This window comes from Corvus hawaiiensis, chromosome Z, assembly GCF_020740725.1.
Source record: "Corvus hawaiiensis isolate bCorHaw1 chromosome Z, bCorHaw1.pri.cur, whole genome shotgun sequence".
Lineage (NCBI taxonomy): Eukaryota > Metazoa > Chordata > Aves > Passeriformes > Corvidae > Corvus > Corvus hawaiiensis.
The window spans coordinates 30,086,117-30,104,879 of NC_063255.1; the positions used below are offsets into that span (position 1 = coordinate 30,086,117).

At 36.3% G+C, this 18,763-nt stretch overlaps 1 protein-coding gene across 1 annotated transcript in view; it reads right to left on the bottom strand.

The window, feature by feature from the left end:
• Positions 1–308: 308 nt before the first annotated feature.
• The window catches only part of MCCC2 (methylcrotonyl-CoA carboxylase subunit 2), a 37,023-nt gene continuing 18,568 nt past the window's right edge, over positions 309–18,763 (bottom strand). Inside the window, exons 8-17 of the mRNA XM_048291188.1 lie at positions 16,603–16,667; positions 15,584–15,683; positions 14,553–14,648; positions 13,276–13,348; positions 12,994–13,070; positions 10,893–10,959; positions 10,470–10,626; positions 9,564–9,678; positions 8,240–8,325; positions 309–740 (exon numbers count right to left, since the gene is read on the bottom strand). Coding sequence (XP_048147145.1) covers positions 623–740; positions 8,240–8,325; positions 9,564–9,678; positions 10,470–10,626; positions 10,893–10,959; positions 12,994–13,070; positions 13,276–13,348; positions 14,553–14,648; positions 15,584–15,683; positions 16,603–16,667 — 954 coding nt within the window. The 3' untranslated portion in view covers positions 309–622. The remainder of the gene's footprint in view (positions 741–8,239; positions 8,326–9,563; positions 9,679–10,469; positions 10,627–10,892; positions 10,960–12,993; positions 13,071–13,275; positions 13,349–14,552; positions 14,649–15,583; positions 15,684–16,602; positions 16,668–18,763) is intronic.

Consider the following 18,763-nt stretch of genomic DNA (forward strand, 5'->3'; position numbering starts at 1 on the left):
TCATCTCTTCCAGAAAACATTATGCATCCATCAGGTTCAATAGTTGTTTTGATTTCAGGGAACCACACAGAAGAGCAATATTTTTTAGATGAAATCCAGAGACAGAACAAGATGACAGCAACTGCATGAAATCTGTAATTTCATGCTGTGTTGAAGTCCCTGCCTGCTCTTACAGCACTTAACTTTCACAGAAATTATTTACTAGCAAATGTGGGTTTTTCTTTGTTGGACTTCAATAATATTTTGCATTTATAGGAGACATACAAAGAGGAATTAGAAGAAACAAAGGAACTGATAAGCACCAAATATATAGCTTACTTTGCACATTTATTTACATAAGATAGTATCAACAGTTTCTTGTCAAACATGAAGTATAATTCTAGAACCTGCAATTTATTCATGCAATGCAGTTATATAAGCACTTAAGTGACTAATCTCAAATCACTATCAAAAAACTGAAGTACCATGTGACAATTACAGTCAGTGAAAATAATGATGAAAGTTTCATTAAAAATAGCATCTTACAAATCTTTATTTTTAATCACTGCAATATTGTAGTTAGTATGCTGCCCAGCCCCAAGTAAAATATACAGAGGTAATTCTGATGATCACACGTTTAAGTTTACATTCTGAAAACTCCAAATTCTGTCTTCTTCGTGGGTGCATTTAGTGCTGCGCTGAGACTGAGGCCCAAAACCAGTCTTGTGTCAGCTGGATCAATAATTCCATCATCCCATAATCTAGAGAAAAACCAAAAACATAACAAACCAGAACTTTTAATAATTAAAAGAAATCAACATACATAGCTGGTATACTTTCAAATCCATGAAACTGGAAATGGTTTATATTAAAGAAAGAGGAGTAAAATAGCTAAATTATACTTAAAACAATGGAGTCAATTCATGCTGTTCATCAGTGCAATAGACTGGTGTGCATTACTCCATGGAATTGTCTTCTAGAACAAAGTATACATTTTAGATAAGTGAAGAACGTCAGATCTACATATTTTGAATAGATTCTTCATAATTAATCATCTCCTTAAAGAAAAAAGCCCTCTTTGCTTGTCAATGTTCACATGGAGAATGACCATCTGTCAATGACCTATTGACATTTAAGAATGCTTGCACTTTAAGGATTATGTCACATCATTATTTACACTATTCAGGTTAATTCAACTGCCAGGTGAGGATGATACAAGTGTTTACTCTTTCATCATTAAAAAGTCAGAATAAATTTCAAATATTTTCAGAATTTCTGTTGTGGGTTGACCTTTGTTGGATTCCAGGTGCCCTCTGGGCTGCTCTATCACTCGCCCTTCCCAGCTGGACAGAGGAGAGAAAATAAGATGGAAAACAACTCATAGGTTGAGATAAGGCAGTTTACTAAAGCATAAGTGAAAGTTTGCACGGGCACAAAGAGAAAAAAAACCTAACAACTTTATTCTCTACTTGCCATCAGCAGGGGATGTCCAGCTACTTCCCAGGAAAAAGGGCTTCAGCATGTGTGGCATTTGCTTGGGAAAGCAAACACTGTAAATAACCAATGCTCTCCTCCTTTCCTTAGCTTTTGGAACTGAGCTGAAGTCATATGCTACGGGATATCCCTTTGGTTAATTTGTGTCAGCAGGCCTAGTTGTGTCCACTCCTAGGATCCTGCCCACCCTAGAATACTGCTGGGGGAAAATGTTGGAGAGAGAGGCTTTCTAGCTACTAATGCAAAGCACAGGACTGTGAAGACTGCTGTGGGAAAATGAACTCCACCTCAACAAGACCCAATACAGTTTCTTTCATTTATTTTACCATTAAGTCCATTTCTGAATGACTGGAAGATACTACCCTCCTTAACCCAGGCTTGAAGGCAATTAAATTATAAATAAGCAACTGTCAAATTCCCAGGTCCCACACATAGCCAACACTTGTAAATGGTCTCTTTGATATTATCCAAAAATTAAGGTCTTTGTGGCATCAGTTCTCAATGATAGCTTCATCCCACCTAAATTAAAATCTGTGTTGAAATTCCCAGAAGGCCATGAAACTGTAAATATTGTTATTTCCCCAGCAAGATATTTAAGCAAGATACCACACTGCTCATTGAAACCCAATCTCACTTAAACGCATACTTTAATCACCATCTGCAGAACATATGCACACTATCTTTGGTTAAGACAGGGATGCTCCTCCTCCATCCCATCTTTCCCTAGAGAGACTTATTTTGAATTCTTTGTGAACTTAGTTCAGTGTTGGCTAATGCTTAGCTCTTTGTGGAAAACTTAAAAATACAAGAAACAGTCATTAATAGGGAGCCAAGACTGACTCTACCAAGAAAAGGCACAGCCTTTCCTTTCTAACTGAAGTTCCATCTGCAAATTTTATATTGTTTGGAGATTACTTAGCAAAATCTGTTAGACAGGAAACAATATATTTTGCACTCTTCTTTCAGTCCTAAATGTGCCAACCTCATCCCCAAGAAGACTGCAAACTTTACATAAATACATACTTATAAGCTCGAGGCAGCAGCAGACACTTCTGACTGTTTTCCGTATTTGCTTTATTTTGTCATTTGCTGAGAAAGTAATATTCATCAAATCAGATAAAAATATGAAGAGACTGACAATGTATGCTTTTTATTTTACAACATGTATCTATCCTAAGAAGCACAAAATGGAATTGCAGTAGAAGACACCTTTAACAACCTCAGGCACAAGGGCTCAGGCTCAGCTCTAGGAGCACGTTTTCCAACTATTAAAGAACTGTATTTCCAATTAGATAGAGAAAAAAAAGGATACCCAGCTCAGAAAGAATGCTCTACTATAAACAGATCTTATAATGGTGCAGCTTCCCAAGCAGGAAACCGTTAAACTAAATGGGGCACAAGAGCAAAACTGAAGAAAAGGAGAAGAAAGGGTTTGGAGAAGGGAAGACTTTGCTGCTAACTGGACAAAATCAGGCTTGCTTTCTTGGGAGTGAAAAATCAAATTTTGATTTAAGAAATCTTGCACCACAGTAGTTGTGGCCACAACTCACTGGCCAAGATGCTAGGTCCCACCCAGCAGAGAAAGAAGCCTGGAAAAATGATAGAATTCTAGAATGGTTTGAGTTGGAAGGGACCTTAAAGATCATCTAGTTCTAATCCCCCTCCCCATGGGCAGGGACACCTTCCACTAGACCAGAGGTTTCTAGAGCTCTGAGTTGCACAGAGCTCCAATCAAGCTGGCCTTGGAACACTTCCAGGGATGGGCCATCCACAGCTTCTCTGGGCAACCTGTTCCAGTGCCTCATCACGCTTGCAGTAAAGAATTTCCTCAAATGTAAAAAGGAGAAAAACTTCTGGCATGGCAAAAATACCCCCTGCTATAAACCCAAAATACAAATATAAGAAAACTGTAGCTCTATCTAATTTCTTCTCATTTTAGGATTCTCAGTCAGTACATCCCTTCTAGTGGGCTACTAACCCAAGCATTGGAATACTCTTAACAGCCACACCGTACCTGCAGGGAAGCGGTACTAACAGCAAATTCTGTTTCAGATGACACAAGAGCTGTCTGTATCATAACTTGGATAAAGTGCATGTTTTAAGCTCCTGCTGTCTGACTCCTGTGAGTAACTTCTTTCCTAACTGTATCTTTAAATTTTAAGTAGTAACTCAATTTTAAGTAGTAACTCATTAAAATATTTGGGCTTATTTGGGCTTATTTGGGCAATACTCTATTGAAAAGAGTAAGAGGAACTGCTTCTTACCATACAAAAGCAAAAGCAATTGCAGGCTTTTTTTTTGTTCAAAATAGCTGAAGAAAAGTGGTTTTACAGAGACTTACATAAGAGATGTTTGAATTTGCTTGATTTTTTTCCCAAGACAGTGGTTGTAGCTGTTGATATAATCTAGCATAACAAAATGGCCAAGACAGTACTTACTAAGCTTTCAACTTCATAGAGTGTGCATTACCAAAGTTTAATGCATATGCTTTTTTTTCTTCCCCTTGTACTTATATTTTGGTTTATTTATGATGAATATAGTCAGATTAATGTGCCAAAAGAAAGGAGAAGATCCTCCTTAATAGCAAAAATAAAAGTAGTTTTGTGAGGTCAAATAAATCTCAACTCTTCTGTTTTCTTAAGACTGTGAAAGAAATCCCAACTTTATGAACAATTTCAAATATAGTAATTTCTATTTTTAAGCAAATTTTGGATTTCTGAGTGATACAGGTTTGCTCTGCATATAAATTTTTTTTCCAATAAATACCGGCAATTAACTTTTTTATTTATGAAACACATTGAAACAGAATGAGGGAATTCATAATACTTAAAATGTTCAACACATCTGCTAAGGGCCTGGAAGGGCAAGGATGAACTGACTCCAAAAGAATCACCAACTTAGTGCAGTACCTTCCAAGCTGCAACTTCATAGTGATTACTGCTGTAATAACCACTTCCAAACATAAAGCACATTTTAATGGCAGATTTGTTTAGTTTTTTTCTTTTTTTGGTAACAACACAATTGACTTATATTGACAACCGTAGAGATTTGATGTTGCATGGAAGTCAAGCTGCTTTCGTATGGTCACCCCTGGCTTCTGCTTCTCTTTGTTTGAAGAAAACTGCATTCTCTGTTGGGATGTAACATTAATAATTAAACTATCTATTAAAACCCCATTGCTGGAACATGAGTCACACTACACTCATAAAATATCTGTAACTGAGATAGTGTGAGTAAAAGAAATGAAGTTGCCTGAAGTAAAATGCTTGTGTAATTTGTTAAGATGCAAATCACTGAAATCTTTTAAGAAACCTCTGAGCAGATTAATATAACTCATTAAAAAGGGTGCTGCCTAATGACCGCCATTAATTAAGACTGCTCATTGTGAAAGGTTCTAATCAAAAAATTGGTTAAAGTCTGATTAGAAAATACAGCTGGAGGGAACAGTATTGACATCCTGTACATATAGCAAGTTATCACTTAAAAGCAAAATGATTAAAGAATAAATAGGGATATTTGCTTGTCTTTTAAGATCACTAGGGCATTTTCCTTCTCCTTCCTTATTACTTCAAAAAGCTTGATTCAAAGCCTAATGAAGTCAAGTGGAAGGGTCACATCAATCTCAATGGCCATTAAGGGTGAGGCAGACATTAGGCAGGAGAACAACAGCATGAGCGAGCCTCCAAACCAGCTGCACATGAGCAGCAATCACACAACAGTCTTTGTGTTCATCTATCATTTTTGTTCTCTCAGAAATGCTAAGATGTTTGCTGGAGTTTCCTTGTTGACCTTTTTGGTGGAGGGATCTTACAAAACAAAGGCTGTCCAGATTCAGTTTCAATTACAGCACCCTGACATCTGGTTGACAATCAGCTGTGTTTCTACCATGCTTGAAGCCCAACAGGAAGCACCCTTTAGAGCAAAGGAGACTGGTTACTTCTCCCTGGATTATAGCAAATGCTTGCTAATAAGCAGCTGCTGATGTTGACTGAGGAAAGGGCTGTCTCCAAGGTGCAAGGTGAGTGGTACATCCTTCCCCTTAAGAACACTTGCTGCAAAGACTGTAATCCACTTCATCTCATTGTTTCTGCTTGGACAGCCTACTCCACAATAATGAAAACTTCTGAACTATTGATCTGAGATCTTGCTTAGGAATTAGATAATGCAAAGCATGAAAGGGCAGGAAACATGAGTATATCCACTGAAATACCCAATTAACTCTATGAGAGAGCAATTTAAAAGCTCCCAGACAATGCAGACTGCACCTACTTGAACTGAAAAGCAAGAGAAACCAGCCAGGACTGCTTGACCTGAGCCAGTCACACACTGTTGTCAAAAGCACTCCTTTGTGAAAAGAGGCATTTAACTTTCGTTGCTTATAGCCAGATAAGCCTCAGTGGGATTTCAGCTCTGACATTTGACTTCATGTCTCAGCTGGGCTTATTATCTTTAGTGCAGTGTCACATGAACCCAACCTCATGCAATCCAGACCCACGCTAGTTTTCAGCCAACTCACGTCTGTGCACGTCACACCGCCTTTCCAAGCACAAACAGTAAGAAATGCATAACTACCCTGCTTTTTCAAATAAATGACAGGTCACCTAGCACTAAAAGCACTTTCTAACACCTAGGCTGGGCAGATTTAAGCTATTTACTGGGGTGACTAGTAGATTTGCAACCTAACTTCACAAAATGGCCAGATATTCTGGAAACAAACTGGTAGAAGTTGTTCATTAGAGAGCACAAAGCTAGTACTAAACACTCAATTTTCACGTCTAAAGATCACTGGACATTATTAAAAATTTAAAATGCGGTATTTTTTAATGCTAGTCTTAACCCTACAGGTAAAACTGCTTTCTTACACATTAGTAACTTACTATTGCGAATACTGAGAAATACTGTAAATCATCTGTTGGTTTTTGGGAGATGGTAAGTTTTTATATTGCTATTATACCTAATATATTGAATGTTAAATAAATCATGAGTACAAAGAGTCTGAGTGTTTCCAGTGAATGTATAAAAAAAAAAAGTAAAAAAAAAAATCACATTATTCATCTTCTCTGGGGTAGGGATTAATTTTAAATACAGACAGTTTGACTCATTTTTTAAATGTTATTATATGAGTGGAAAATTCTTCTTCTTAAAATACAACTATAACAAATGGTAACTCATATTTTTTTCGTTTTTCCTTCTTGACTTAGAGCACAACGTCAGCTGTTAAAAACTTCTGTGACATTTCTTTTACAACCCATTAAAGATCAATCCTGATGCAGGTATTCATTTGATTAAACACTAAGATTAATGTAGATTTCCCAGGTATAAATATCTCAGTTAAGTTAAGATATAACTCAGTCATAAGTCAGTTATACATCAGATATTCCACTATCCCTACAGAAAAGAGTAAAAGTTAACAGTAATTTCATATCTTACTTCTGATCATGAAGAAGGAGCTCTTCCCGGGTTACCTGTCCCTGCTTCCAGTGGGTGTACATTTCCTTCTTACTCCACAGTTTGAGGAGCAAATCCTTGCTCAGCCATGCCAGTTTCCAGCCTGCCATGCTCTATTTCCTACACACTGGAATGAAGAGCTCTTGTGCTCTAAGAAAAGTGTCTTTAAAGAACTGCCAGCTCTAATCAGCTCCTCTGTCCTTAAGGAGTTTCCAAGGCCATCTCATCCACTAACCCTTTAAGTATCTGGAACTTTCACTCTTCCAAATTTTAGGGTCCAGAGTTTCTCTTTGCTGGCTTGCAATCCTTGAGATCCTGAACTCAGCCAGGGTGTGACCACTACATCCCCAGCTGCTTCCAACCACAATCCCTTTAATGAGCTCCTCTGCACTGGAACAGTGCACAGGACCAGGAACGCCTTACCTCTGGCTGGCTTGTCTGATACCTGGACCAGGAAGTTCTCTTCCATGTACTCCAGGAGTCTCCTGGGTGTTAACTGCCAGCTGTGCTGCTTTCACAGCTGACATCTGGGTCACTGAAATATGCTATCATCAGCAGCTGAGAGCCTGTGGAAAACAAGCTCTTGGATACCACAAGCAGAAATACGTGGAGGAACTTTAGCACTGACAGGATGAAACTAATGCAGAATAACAATCAAAGGCCAAGAAACCCTCCAAGCCACTTTCCACAAGTATCACTTCAGGGTGCCACCTTGGCTTCATTAGCCTAAATAGTTCCTGGGCATTTACTAATATTCCATTAGTCTGAGCATGAAATGCTACTGTAAAGGACTTCTCAGCAAACATGAATATGCTGCACCCATCAGCTAAAGCCCTACAAAAATTGCTATCATCCAATACAATCACCTACCATGACCATGGCTTCAGGTCTTCTCGAAACTGCTAGCTCCTTTTCCACTGGCCTCTTCTACTTGCAGGATCCCACTAAAATGAATTCCTCCCAACACACATGCAGCCACTCATTACATTGTTCAATAGGCTTTAGAAAGGTGACCAGATACTACACCGGGGAGAATGATATAAAACCTATGCAGAATAAAACACATAACATAGAAACTCCATGCTACCACATCATTACTTCTAGAACCAGCAAAGTAATTCCTGCAAGTGCATGCTGTCTTCTGAAACAGTTCATGGTACCAGGTCCCAGAGATAAGACAGACAAGACATTGGTTTCAATGCACATCAAACACAATCTTTGTTTTCGATTGTTCTGTTCTGCTGTTCTTTAATACCAAGAGCTAGATGTCAAGTCCCGTGATTACAATTAAGTTTTAGAATAGTTATTTATATGTTACCTTGCACTGGAATAATAAGGGTTTCCTTCCTCCTCGAACCTCCTAATGATTGGCTCCTTCAAAGCTGCTTCATCTGCCTCAGACAACTAAAAACCAGATAAAATATTCTTTAATATTTTCTTCTACAATGATAGCAGAGCTTTATATGCAGCATCAACCTGAAGATCATACCTACATGATTTCCCCAAAGTTTTTTTACTCTTCTAGCACACAATTATAAATTTTGCATGTTTGATAATAAAATTAAAATACCACTTTTCAAAACAAGTGAGTGGAAAAAGGAGAATAAACATACACTTAAGTGCAAGAGCAATTGGTGATTAGCACTTGAAAAATTACTGAAGCTATTGTACTGAGAAAAAAATTTGGGTTGCCTTTGGCAAGATTTTTTAATAAAGTAAGTCTGTGCTGTTTTAACACTGGGTTTCTCTATGATCCAGACCAGTCACTGTGTAATTGAGGAAACTTTCAAGTTTCTAACACATTTTACTGACATTTAACTACTACTAAGTATTTTTCTTGAACTTCTTTCTGGGTATCATGGATTTGGGAAAGTAAGACAGACAGACAGGGGGTGAATATGTTCTACCCACAGAAAGAACAAGTGAAGTGTTGAAAAGGAGTAACACTGAGATAACATGTTCATACTGCTTCACTGTTCTGATTAACTATTCATGATAAATATGAACAATTTTAAGACATCACAATAAAACCGCTTCTTATGGCATCAAGGCACTAATATAACCATAAACCTCATAATTAAAAAAACCCAACTCAGCAGAAAAGAGTGTGCAGAGAAACTGTAAAATATTACTAAACAATATACCTCTAATTTTCAATTAAAATGCTGAAATGAGCTAAAACCTTTCCAAACCTCTCCAGACTTCTGCTGTTACAAGCTTCATAATTCTCAATCACTGAATCATTCAAAGATCAACTTTCTCTAAAACTGCCACCTTCATAGTAATTGGAAAGACACTTTATCCTGACATATTCCTCTTCATACTCCTGAACCAAGGAGATTTCCTGGTTGCTCATCTGGGGCAGAACTAATAACTTGGTGCACAAAGTACAAAAATATGATGGCATATGAAATACTCCTCTTTTTAAGCAAGTTAAGAAATGTTATGAATGATCTTCACATTTCAAAGAGGTAAGCAGTAACATTTCACAAATGCTTCATGTTTGTTAGTGCACTAGGTGGCATTGGGGTAGTTCACTGATGTCTCACTCTTTGTACCCTCTCCTAGCTCACAAAATGACCAACTCCAGTGAAAGAATAAGTGAAAATGACTTTACTACAAACGAAGGAAGAAAGATGTACCTGTTTTCCCTCCCTTGCTTTTTGGTCCTTAGCTATTGTAGCTAGAACAGTTGCAGCTTGTTCCCCTCCCATCACTGATATGCGAGCATTTGGCCACATATATAGAAATCTTGGACTGAAAAAATGCATATTGAACATTAAGGTAAGACATTGCCATATTTCCTAATGCAGAACTAATTCTCACTCAACTACAAATTCATTTTTATGCATGACAGTATTACAACATATTAGGTTTTAAAAAAGGTACATTAACATACTTCAGTGCTTGCAGCATTGCATTCAAAAATTTAAAAATTCTGTTCATTTCCATTATTCAAACACCTTTTTTTAAATATTTCTCTTTCTTGAGCCTCTTCAGCTCACATCCCCAACCCACAGGAATTTTTCTCCTAAACATCCCAAATAACTTCAATAGTAACAGGAACCTTGAAAAATGAAATTAAAAAATCACATAAGCCATGTCCAAAGCATCAACAAAAAAATCTTCAGGGGTTCTAAAAACCTTACTCATAATAACAGGCTCATTGAAGTGAATAAGGAGTTTTTACACAAGCTGATATACTCTTCCTATGAATGCAGAATAAAGGACCAGCCTATACTGCCCAGTGATTGTTTAGGACTTCACAATTTTTTCACCAATAACTGAAATGGGAGCAAAAGATGTGAACAGGTTTACATGTTAGAAGGTCTCCTCTGTCACCTAACTCAAGGTGAATCATGAGCCTTATCAGTGTCTACAAATGTCAGGCTGCTATATTTACTTATGAACATACTCACTGAGAACTGTTTTATTTTCCAAACAGCATAATTTCTTCAAGAGTTCAGATGGTTTTTCAGAATGGTACTTCAAGGTTATGCTCTCTTAAATTATTTTTATCTGCTGTCATAATTCGAAGCAACACCTACCTATATGCTCTTCCACACATCCCATAGTTTCCAGCTCCATAAGAGCCACCAATAATGACGGTTATTTTAGGTACATTGGCACAAGCTACAGCAGTTACCATCTTGGCACCATCTTTTGCTATCCCTCCAGCCTCATATTCTCTGCCAACCATGAAACCTAATGAAATACATGAACAAAGGCTCATCAGCTTTATATTACAATACTGTGTCATATGTCATACTACGTGCTTCACAGCACATGCAGAAAGAACTGAGGAGCAAATCATAAGGCAAGGCCTTCACCAGCTGCTGACAGGCTGATTTCCAAACAGGCTGGAGATGTAGGTACTACAAAGCACACAAGAGACTGTGTAGAATGCAGCCTCAACAGCTAACAGTGAAGTTTACAACACAGTGAAACCTCAAAATACTGATCTTACTCACCTGTAATATTCTGCAAAAACACAATGGGAATATTTCTCTGACAACACAACTGGATAAAATGTGTACCCTGTGGAGAGGAAAAAAAGAAAAGAGTAAGCCATTAAAAGTTAGACAAGTGAAGCTATCACTACCAGCACTTTGAAGTCTGTGCTAAATCCTTCCACTAAAGTCCAGCAGAGTACTTCCATCAGGAAGTGCTATACTACTTCTCCTTCACCCAAAGCTAACTGCAAAACATGCACTCATGGTAGCAGAATTAAGAGATCTCCGAAAATGTGTGAGCCCATGGTAAAACAGAAATAATATCCTTAAAAAGCGTAACTACTAATACCAAAAAGCTCAACTGCTGTGACTCAGCCTAAATATGCAGTTAAACCACAGACAGCTTCAGTGTGGCATCTGACATCAAGTTTGGTAAGACTCTGTCAGAGAAATTAAGACAGTCAGAGAAACATATCTCCACATTTACTGTACAAAATAGAAGCAGTCTTTGAAAATGGGAAAGGCCACACACATTATTTACTCATGGCCCTGCCAACTGCTGTAATGTTTTCTCCTTTTCCTGACCGCAGATGCCCTCTCTCTATTTACTAGCAGAAGACCAATTTCCTAGCACAGTTACAAATAGTAGATTCCAAGCCTCTGTTTCAACTAATCTAAATCAATAAAGCTCCTCAGGTTATTTATCTGCTTGCTAGTGAACAAAACAAAACAAGGTTATGTAGCACAACTGAGAAAACATCTAACCTCTTCGTATATAAAACCTGCAAAGATTATAAAAAGAAAAAAGAGAGAACAATAATAAAGTATAATCAGAGAAGCACGTGAATAGCATAGTGATGATCACAGGAAAATGTACAACAATTCATTACAAAAATGCAAAGAAAGAAAAGGAGTATTGCTAGAGCATGTTCCTTATAGAAGCAACAGCATGGACAAAGGTTTCTCTAGAAGTGAATTTCCTTTTACAGTACTGATATGCCAGTAACAGTCAGAAAATGAAGAATCCTTACATTTCTTTTCATCGTTAGGAAAAGAAGTTGTAACACTAAATTGTTAGAAAAATACTGGAAGTATTAGAAATACTGCAAGAGTTATTTTCTACTCAGAAATAACTGTTAAAACAAATGTCAGATGAAAAAAAAGTCATTTACCACAGTGCTCCAAGTGGGAACTATTCCTTCAGCACATGAAACTCAATTTTGTGTATTCTTTTGTAACAGCAATAAATCCAGTAAAATTACTTCCTTTCTCCACTTTTCTCATCAATGCTTCCTTTTTCTGTATATTCAGACCCCCATTTCAAACAGCGATTTCCTCACCATTAGCTCAAGAAGCATGTTGGAACAAAACTAGCATATATAATTGCTATTACAAAAAATTCAACTGACAGTTGTTTCTTGAAAAAATAAAGAACTGAAGCAAACAACAGAGACCAAAGTAAGCACTTTGCCATACCCAGATACTCTTTATCACCATCATTCCCTGAAGTCCAAACTGTAAAGCACTGTTAACTGTAATAAAATCACAATATTCCTTCATAGATGGCCTTTCATTCACCAAACAGGTATTTTAGCTCACAGATTTTGAGAGAGTGCACAGGTTTTCACTCATTATTCTAAGACAGGAGACACTGCAGCAAAGTATAAAAATTAAAAGTCTGGTAAGCCGATGAACTGAGTGCTGGAATCCCGGCTTTAAATTTTCCAGTTATTACAAAAACAACAATGTAATTTTCTGTAGTAGTTCATGGTTTAGAGGTTAGGAATACTCAACAGGGTATTTGATGCAATCAGCATGGACTTGTAGCAGCTCTAAGTTTCAGGATATACTATTTCAACTATGCTGTATTCACACGAATCCAAATGCTGTTCTGCTATTGGTCTATCTTCTTCACATCAGAAAAATCTACCACTGTTTCTAAAATATGGTCCATTGTTTTTTACAGCTTATTAACAGCTTATAACTGTTTCCCATTTACAAGAAAAATGCGGTGCAGGTTCTCTTTCTCTATTTAAAAAGGTTCCTCATTTCAAGAGCAAGGTGTCCACCAGAAGTTTTGTTTCTCAGTGGCAAAGAAGCTAATAATCTATCTATTTACCTTTTTTGCTGACTCTGAGAAAAGAACTCCATTGTTTCCAATAATTCCTACTGGGTAACCAAAAATTCTTGCAAATCCTAAAGGAGAAAGATTAATTTGTAAATTTCCACACATATTTATTTTTCCATAGCATATAAACGTGACACTTTCTCCTGGTAACAGAAACTGCCATACTTCCGAAGATAAAGATAAACGTCATTAAAAATATCAGAGGGTGAGTCAGAATAAATCCAACTATAAAACTAGTGGGAACACACACAGAATAATTATAGTTCTACTTACCTGTAACTAAAGTATCCCCATACAAGGCTTTGAATTCATCAAATCTACTTCCGTCTACAATTCTAGCAATGACCTTAAGAAAAAAAAGGAAAAATAACATTAAATTCCTAATCCTTCAAGGTTTTTAATTTGTTCAGAGGAAAGACCATGGTAACATATAACTTGAAATCTTTACATTTACAGAACATCAAGCATCCCACCATATAAACAGTTTGGATGGCAGGCAAAGCCCATTTAGTTTTTTAAGTGTGATTCATTTACATGTTTGTAAAAAATGGAATTTCAAGATTAAGAATGGTCTAACCAAATAGTGAAATTATACACAGAACAACATTTTCCTGATTAGTTGAATTTCAAAGAAAAACCTCTGCTTATATTAAACATTAATCAATAGCCTCTCATTTGTAAAGAAAAAACCATATACACTCACGAGTCACTTTCTTAGAGATATGATTATTTTTAGGCTTGTTTGAGTTTGCAACACACAAAAATAATGAAGATCTGATTTGAGGTTTCTCTGTGATGCAGAGGAGCCATTTTTAATAAATACAGATCCACTGCTAGCAAGACATTTGTCAGAAGATATTTATTTCCACTTTAAAAGAACATAAATTGGAACTATTGCAACTTGTGAGAGTGAATATGAAACTCAACAAAACTGTTCATCTCTTTTTCCCCTTAATGCCAAGCAAATCCTAGTAATTTCTGCCAAACTTTTTAAGAGAGGTACATACTAAGACACTTCCTAAAATACATACTTGGTTAGTAGTGAAAAAGGCTCTGAATGTGGGATTTATGCAAAATATGAGGAAGGATGTTGGCTCAGACGAAGGTTCCAAGGCAGATAATTACACTAGACCAGCAGTACAGTACAATAGTATTTGTATGCAGATGGGAGAAGGCTCAATTGTTTGGTGTGCTTATACTCCATGAATCTTGAAACAATTCATCTTTCAAAGGGTCAACAGAAAAAGAAAACCATCATATCACTGGGCAAGTCTATAGAATGCTTTCCCAATGAGGAGTTCCCATTTCTGTCAGCTTTTTCAGAATGTTACCGAACTCTCATCCTTGCTCAACCTTCTTAAAAGTATAACCAAAAAGTACTATATTCTCAACAGTCACTGTTATCACAATAGATCTGCTGGACAAAGCTACAAAGAAATAACTACCCAGATCAGGTATTATCAATTATTAACAATTATAAAGAGTGATTTCCCGCAATAAAATGGGTGCATGTACGTATGGACATACGGATCTCGCATTAAGACTCATACCTCTTTGACATCAAAATTTCTCTTTAGCTGGTCACCGACTATTCCATATATTTCATCAGCTGGAAATAAAGGCTCTTCTGATGGTTCTACAGTCACCTATAGTAATTTAACAAAACAATTTACACAACAAAGGAACCATCAGCCCACATTATGAGTTAAAAATTCAAATAACAATTAATTTGTCACCTTCTTTGAGCACAGACTTCTCTTCACCAACCATATCAAAATGCCTGTACTGGCTTATCATTTTGTATAAAGACCAAGTTCCCCAAACTGAAGGTTGATAACAGCTTCTCACTTACTGTTACCTTTTTTCTACTCCTGCATATATCTCCACATATGCTCCACCTCTTCCATGTTATAAAAAAATTAGGCATGTCCTCCTATTTGCTTACTTTCCCCCTGCACCCTATAAGGCAGGCAGCATTCTGAAAAACTGGTAAAGATTTTTGTCACACAACTGAATACAACTTCTTGCCTTCCTTGAGCTTCCATTTACCCTCTCAGATCTCCTACTAAAATAAAATAAGGCAATTCCACCCCCATATGCTATCCATCCCATTTATTACAAGGAATTCTTAAATCAATACAATTCATTGACAAGATTCACATCTACACCCTCACAGTTTTCAACTTCTCATTAATAATCCCAGAAAATGTCTATTCAAAAAGATCCTTTAGCAGGTATCTAATTTTAAGTCCATGGAAATGATCATGTCAGTTTAAAATTAAATTAAATGTCTTGCAAGACTAGATTAATCTAAAAGTGTAATTCTACGACTCTGAAGCACTCTTCTAGTCACTCCACTCTTGCATTTGATCCCAGTAGTTTTATTCGGAATAATAAAGCGGGAATGTAATTGCAACATCAGAGAAATCTTTACGGATGAGAACCATCCATAACTTCCATTTTCAAACATGTAAAATCATAGACAAAATATGTATTATATAAAATAAGTGTTACAACAATCAGGCTAAGAAAAGCATTCCTAATTTCAGCAATGCAGTGTTTTCAGACTCCATAGACTTACATCTACTTTCTTCTGGAGATTCAAACTTCTTACAGCTTTCCTTGCCAGATGAAGTGCATGATTGTCGTCCAAAGCATAATGATCTGTTACACCAGATTTTCTGTATATAAATAACAATAGCAATATGACTAACTTAGGGGAAAAAACAATAAATCAGGCAATGAAAACTTAAAATTTTAAAGCTGCTAAGACCTTGAAAATACAGATGCAACAATTCAGCTCTCTGTGTTTTATTATTAAATTACCTAAAAAAACCCCTATGCCTGACCTTTTCTTCAAAATAGTATATTCAAGTTATCAGACATGAAATAAAATAGCAACTGCAGGAAATAAAAAAATCTAAATGATGATATAAAATATAACAAGCATTGTTCAAATGCACCAAAAATTCATTTCAATTATAAAGAAAAACATGTTTACAAAAACGGCATGAACTGCCCTTCAAAACAATTTTTTATTCACTTCAGCAAACTGAAGTAACAAATAAGCATTTATTATACAGCAATACGTAACTTACTGTGCAGTAATACCTAATTTTTTGTTTATTATTAATTGCAGAGCTTGAAAGTGCATTGATTTTTCTGGTTTGATAACAAGTATTCTTTTACAAAAAGCACAAGCTATTTTGATCTTGCTTGTAGTGAATTCTATGTGGCAGTAAGAAAGATAAAATCTGCAAAATGCATTATCTTTCTCAATAGATATTATTCTATTAACACTCAGTATTAAAACCCTCCACATTATGCATGATGCTGCAGTATACTAGACATGTATTTTAAAGCAGTAAATGAAGGAAGCAATCCTAACTAGAGTAACACAATGTAACTGTGACATTCTAACAATGAAATGATCTGTCAGCACCAGATAATAACACACAAATAATTTTAAAAATGTAAATACAGCTTAAGAAAGATCTAAAACAAAATACAATAAAATAAGGGAAAGGCAGGGGAAGGGGAAGGGCAAAGGGAAGTCCAAAATATGGAAGAAATTAACTCTGTGAAAATATTTCTTTAAACCTGCAGTGAAGATCTGCCCCTCCAAGATCCTCTGCTGATACCTGTTCACCTGTTGCTGCTTTAACCTACCACAAGAAAAGGAAAATGAGCTTCATAGTTGACACCTGTCTTGCATTAATATTTATACTATCTTAGGTACAGCAATAACGGAGATCTTTGCAAATGCTTCTTCATTAATCATATTTCCCTGTTTACTCTCCCTCAGAGCATCAAAATGTGACAACACGGAATCTTGTCAAAATTACTTTTTTTGTTTGACTTTGCATCCTTACTCTAATGTTAATATGTAGTTTTTATTGACACAGACACTCCCTGCTGTTCTATTTACTGCTGTGTCCCTCATTAATGTGAATATACTTACGCATCCTTTAGATTCATAAACATGCTTTTTCACAAAAATTTTCTCAGCACTTACCATGGAATTTCAAATGGGATATTTCCATGCATTGTTTCAAGCAAACAATACCCCAGCTGAAATGTAGCATTTTTCAATTTTGTTTTCTCTACACAAACTCTTAATGAGTTTTAACTTACTCATTTTAAATATTAGCCATAAAACAACCATTAGAAGTTGTCCATTTTCTAAACCTTCCAGCAAACACACAGTAATTTATTAATAACAATTTTCTTTAAAAGAGCATAACAGTGGCATGTAACTGTTTGGATCAAGTATGATGTGTCCATAAAAGTACCTGGACTGCAAATCCAAAGCCTAGATCTGTGTAATCTTAGACCTGAAAGGGTAGTTTTAAGAGTGAATGGTCTCCTTCTTAGCACAAAGCAGTATAATTTACTACTGGGGTTAAAAAAAACCCCAGAAGACTTCTTGAGGCATTTGCACTCTACAGTAAGTGCTTTGAAAAGGATTCCTTGAAAGCTAGTGAAACCATTATTCATCATCCACAGAGAGTACAGAGGTAGAGCACAAGCAATGGAAGGGAGAACTATCATTTCCAGACCAGATTTCAGTTTCATGTCTAAAATCAAAGCACACTAATTATATAAATATGTATATATTCTCACACACACACTTCCAAACTGTCAAGTTTGCAAATTTAAGTATAGATATTTCTTCAACAGTAGGAGTTTTGCTTTGAAATTTGAATTACTCATGGAATATGAAGGTGTGGCACACTAATTAATGGAAAGTTTCTGTCAGAGACATAATTAACTTTAGTCTTCATTAAACACTGAACATAAGAACATACTTTTAAAAGAAGTCAGGAAGATTTCTTCACTGAAAGGGTTATGCAGCACTGGAACATGCTGTCCAGGGTAGTGGTTGAGTCACCATCCCTGGAAGTATTTAAATGCATATAGATTTGACATTTAAGGGGCATGGTTTAGTGGTGCATTTGGCAGTGTGAGGTTAATGGCCAGACTCAGTGATCTTTAGGGTGTATTATAACATAAGTGATCCTACCATTTGATTTTATGATTTTATGATTGTATGAAGTAATTACATAAATCTCTCTTTACACAACCAGTTATATTGTTAACTACTCCAGAACTTGGCACAAAGCTGAATAGCACAATGACTTACATTAGCACAGAAATCCAGAGACTAATTTTAAGATATTTTACAAAAATGGCTTTTTTATTTTTTCCACAGAGATGAAGTTTTCCTTCTCCAAATCACAGTATCGGAGCTGTGGGCTCTGTCTGCCACCATGAGAGATTGCAAAGTTTAACTCCTCTGCTCAACGCAGGGTCAGCCAGAGAAGGCTGTTAATGACCATGTAATGACCATGACTTTTGAATATCTCAAGGATGGAGACTCCACAACTCTCTGGACAGAGAGACTAATTATGAGTAACACTAGGGATTTTTCTTTTTTCACTTCCTCAGGATGTTTTGTTTTAGGCAGATAAGCAGTAACATCCAATCCAATTTTCTTCATATAGGAAAGACGTTTTGGAGAACAGAGCTTACACAGTAACGGCTACAATATCTGCTACAGCATGGAATGGCAGTTTCTATGGGAGCCTGAAGTAGTTTTGATGCTTAGAAGAAGGCAAATAGAATATTTTCAGTAAGAGTATCAAAAACTCTACAGAACAGAAAGGCTGACAGTAGAGATAATAAAGTTTGATCTATACACATAAAGGTAAGGATCATTACATCTGCAGGTTGCTAAGAAACAAATTAAATTGGAGGATAG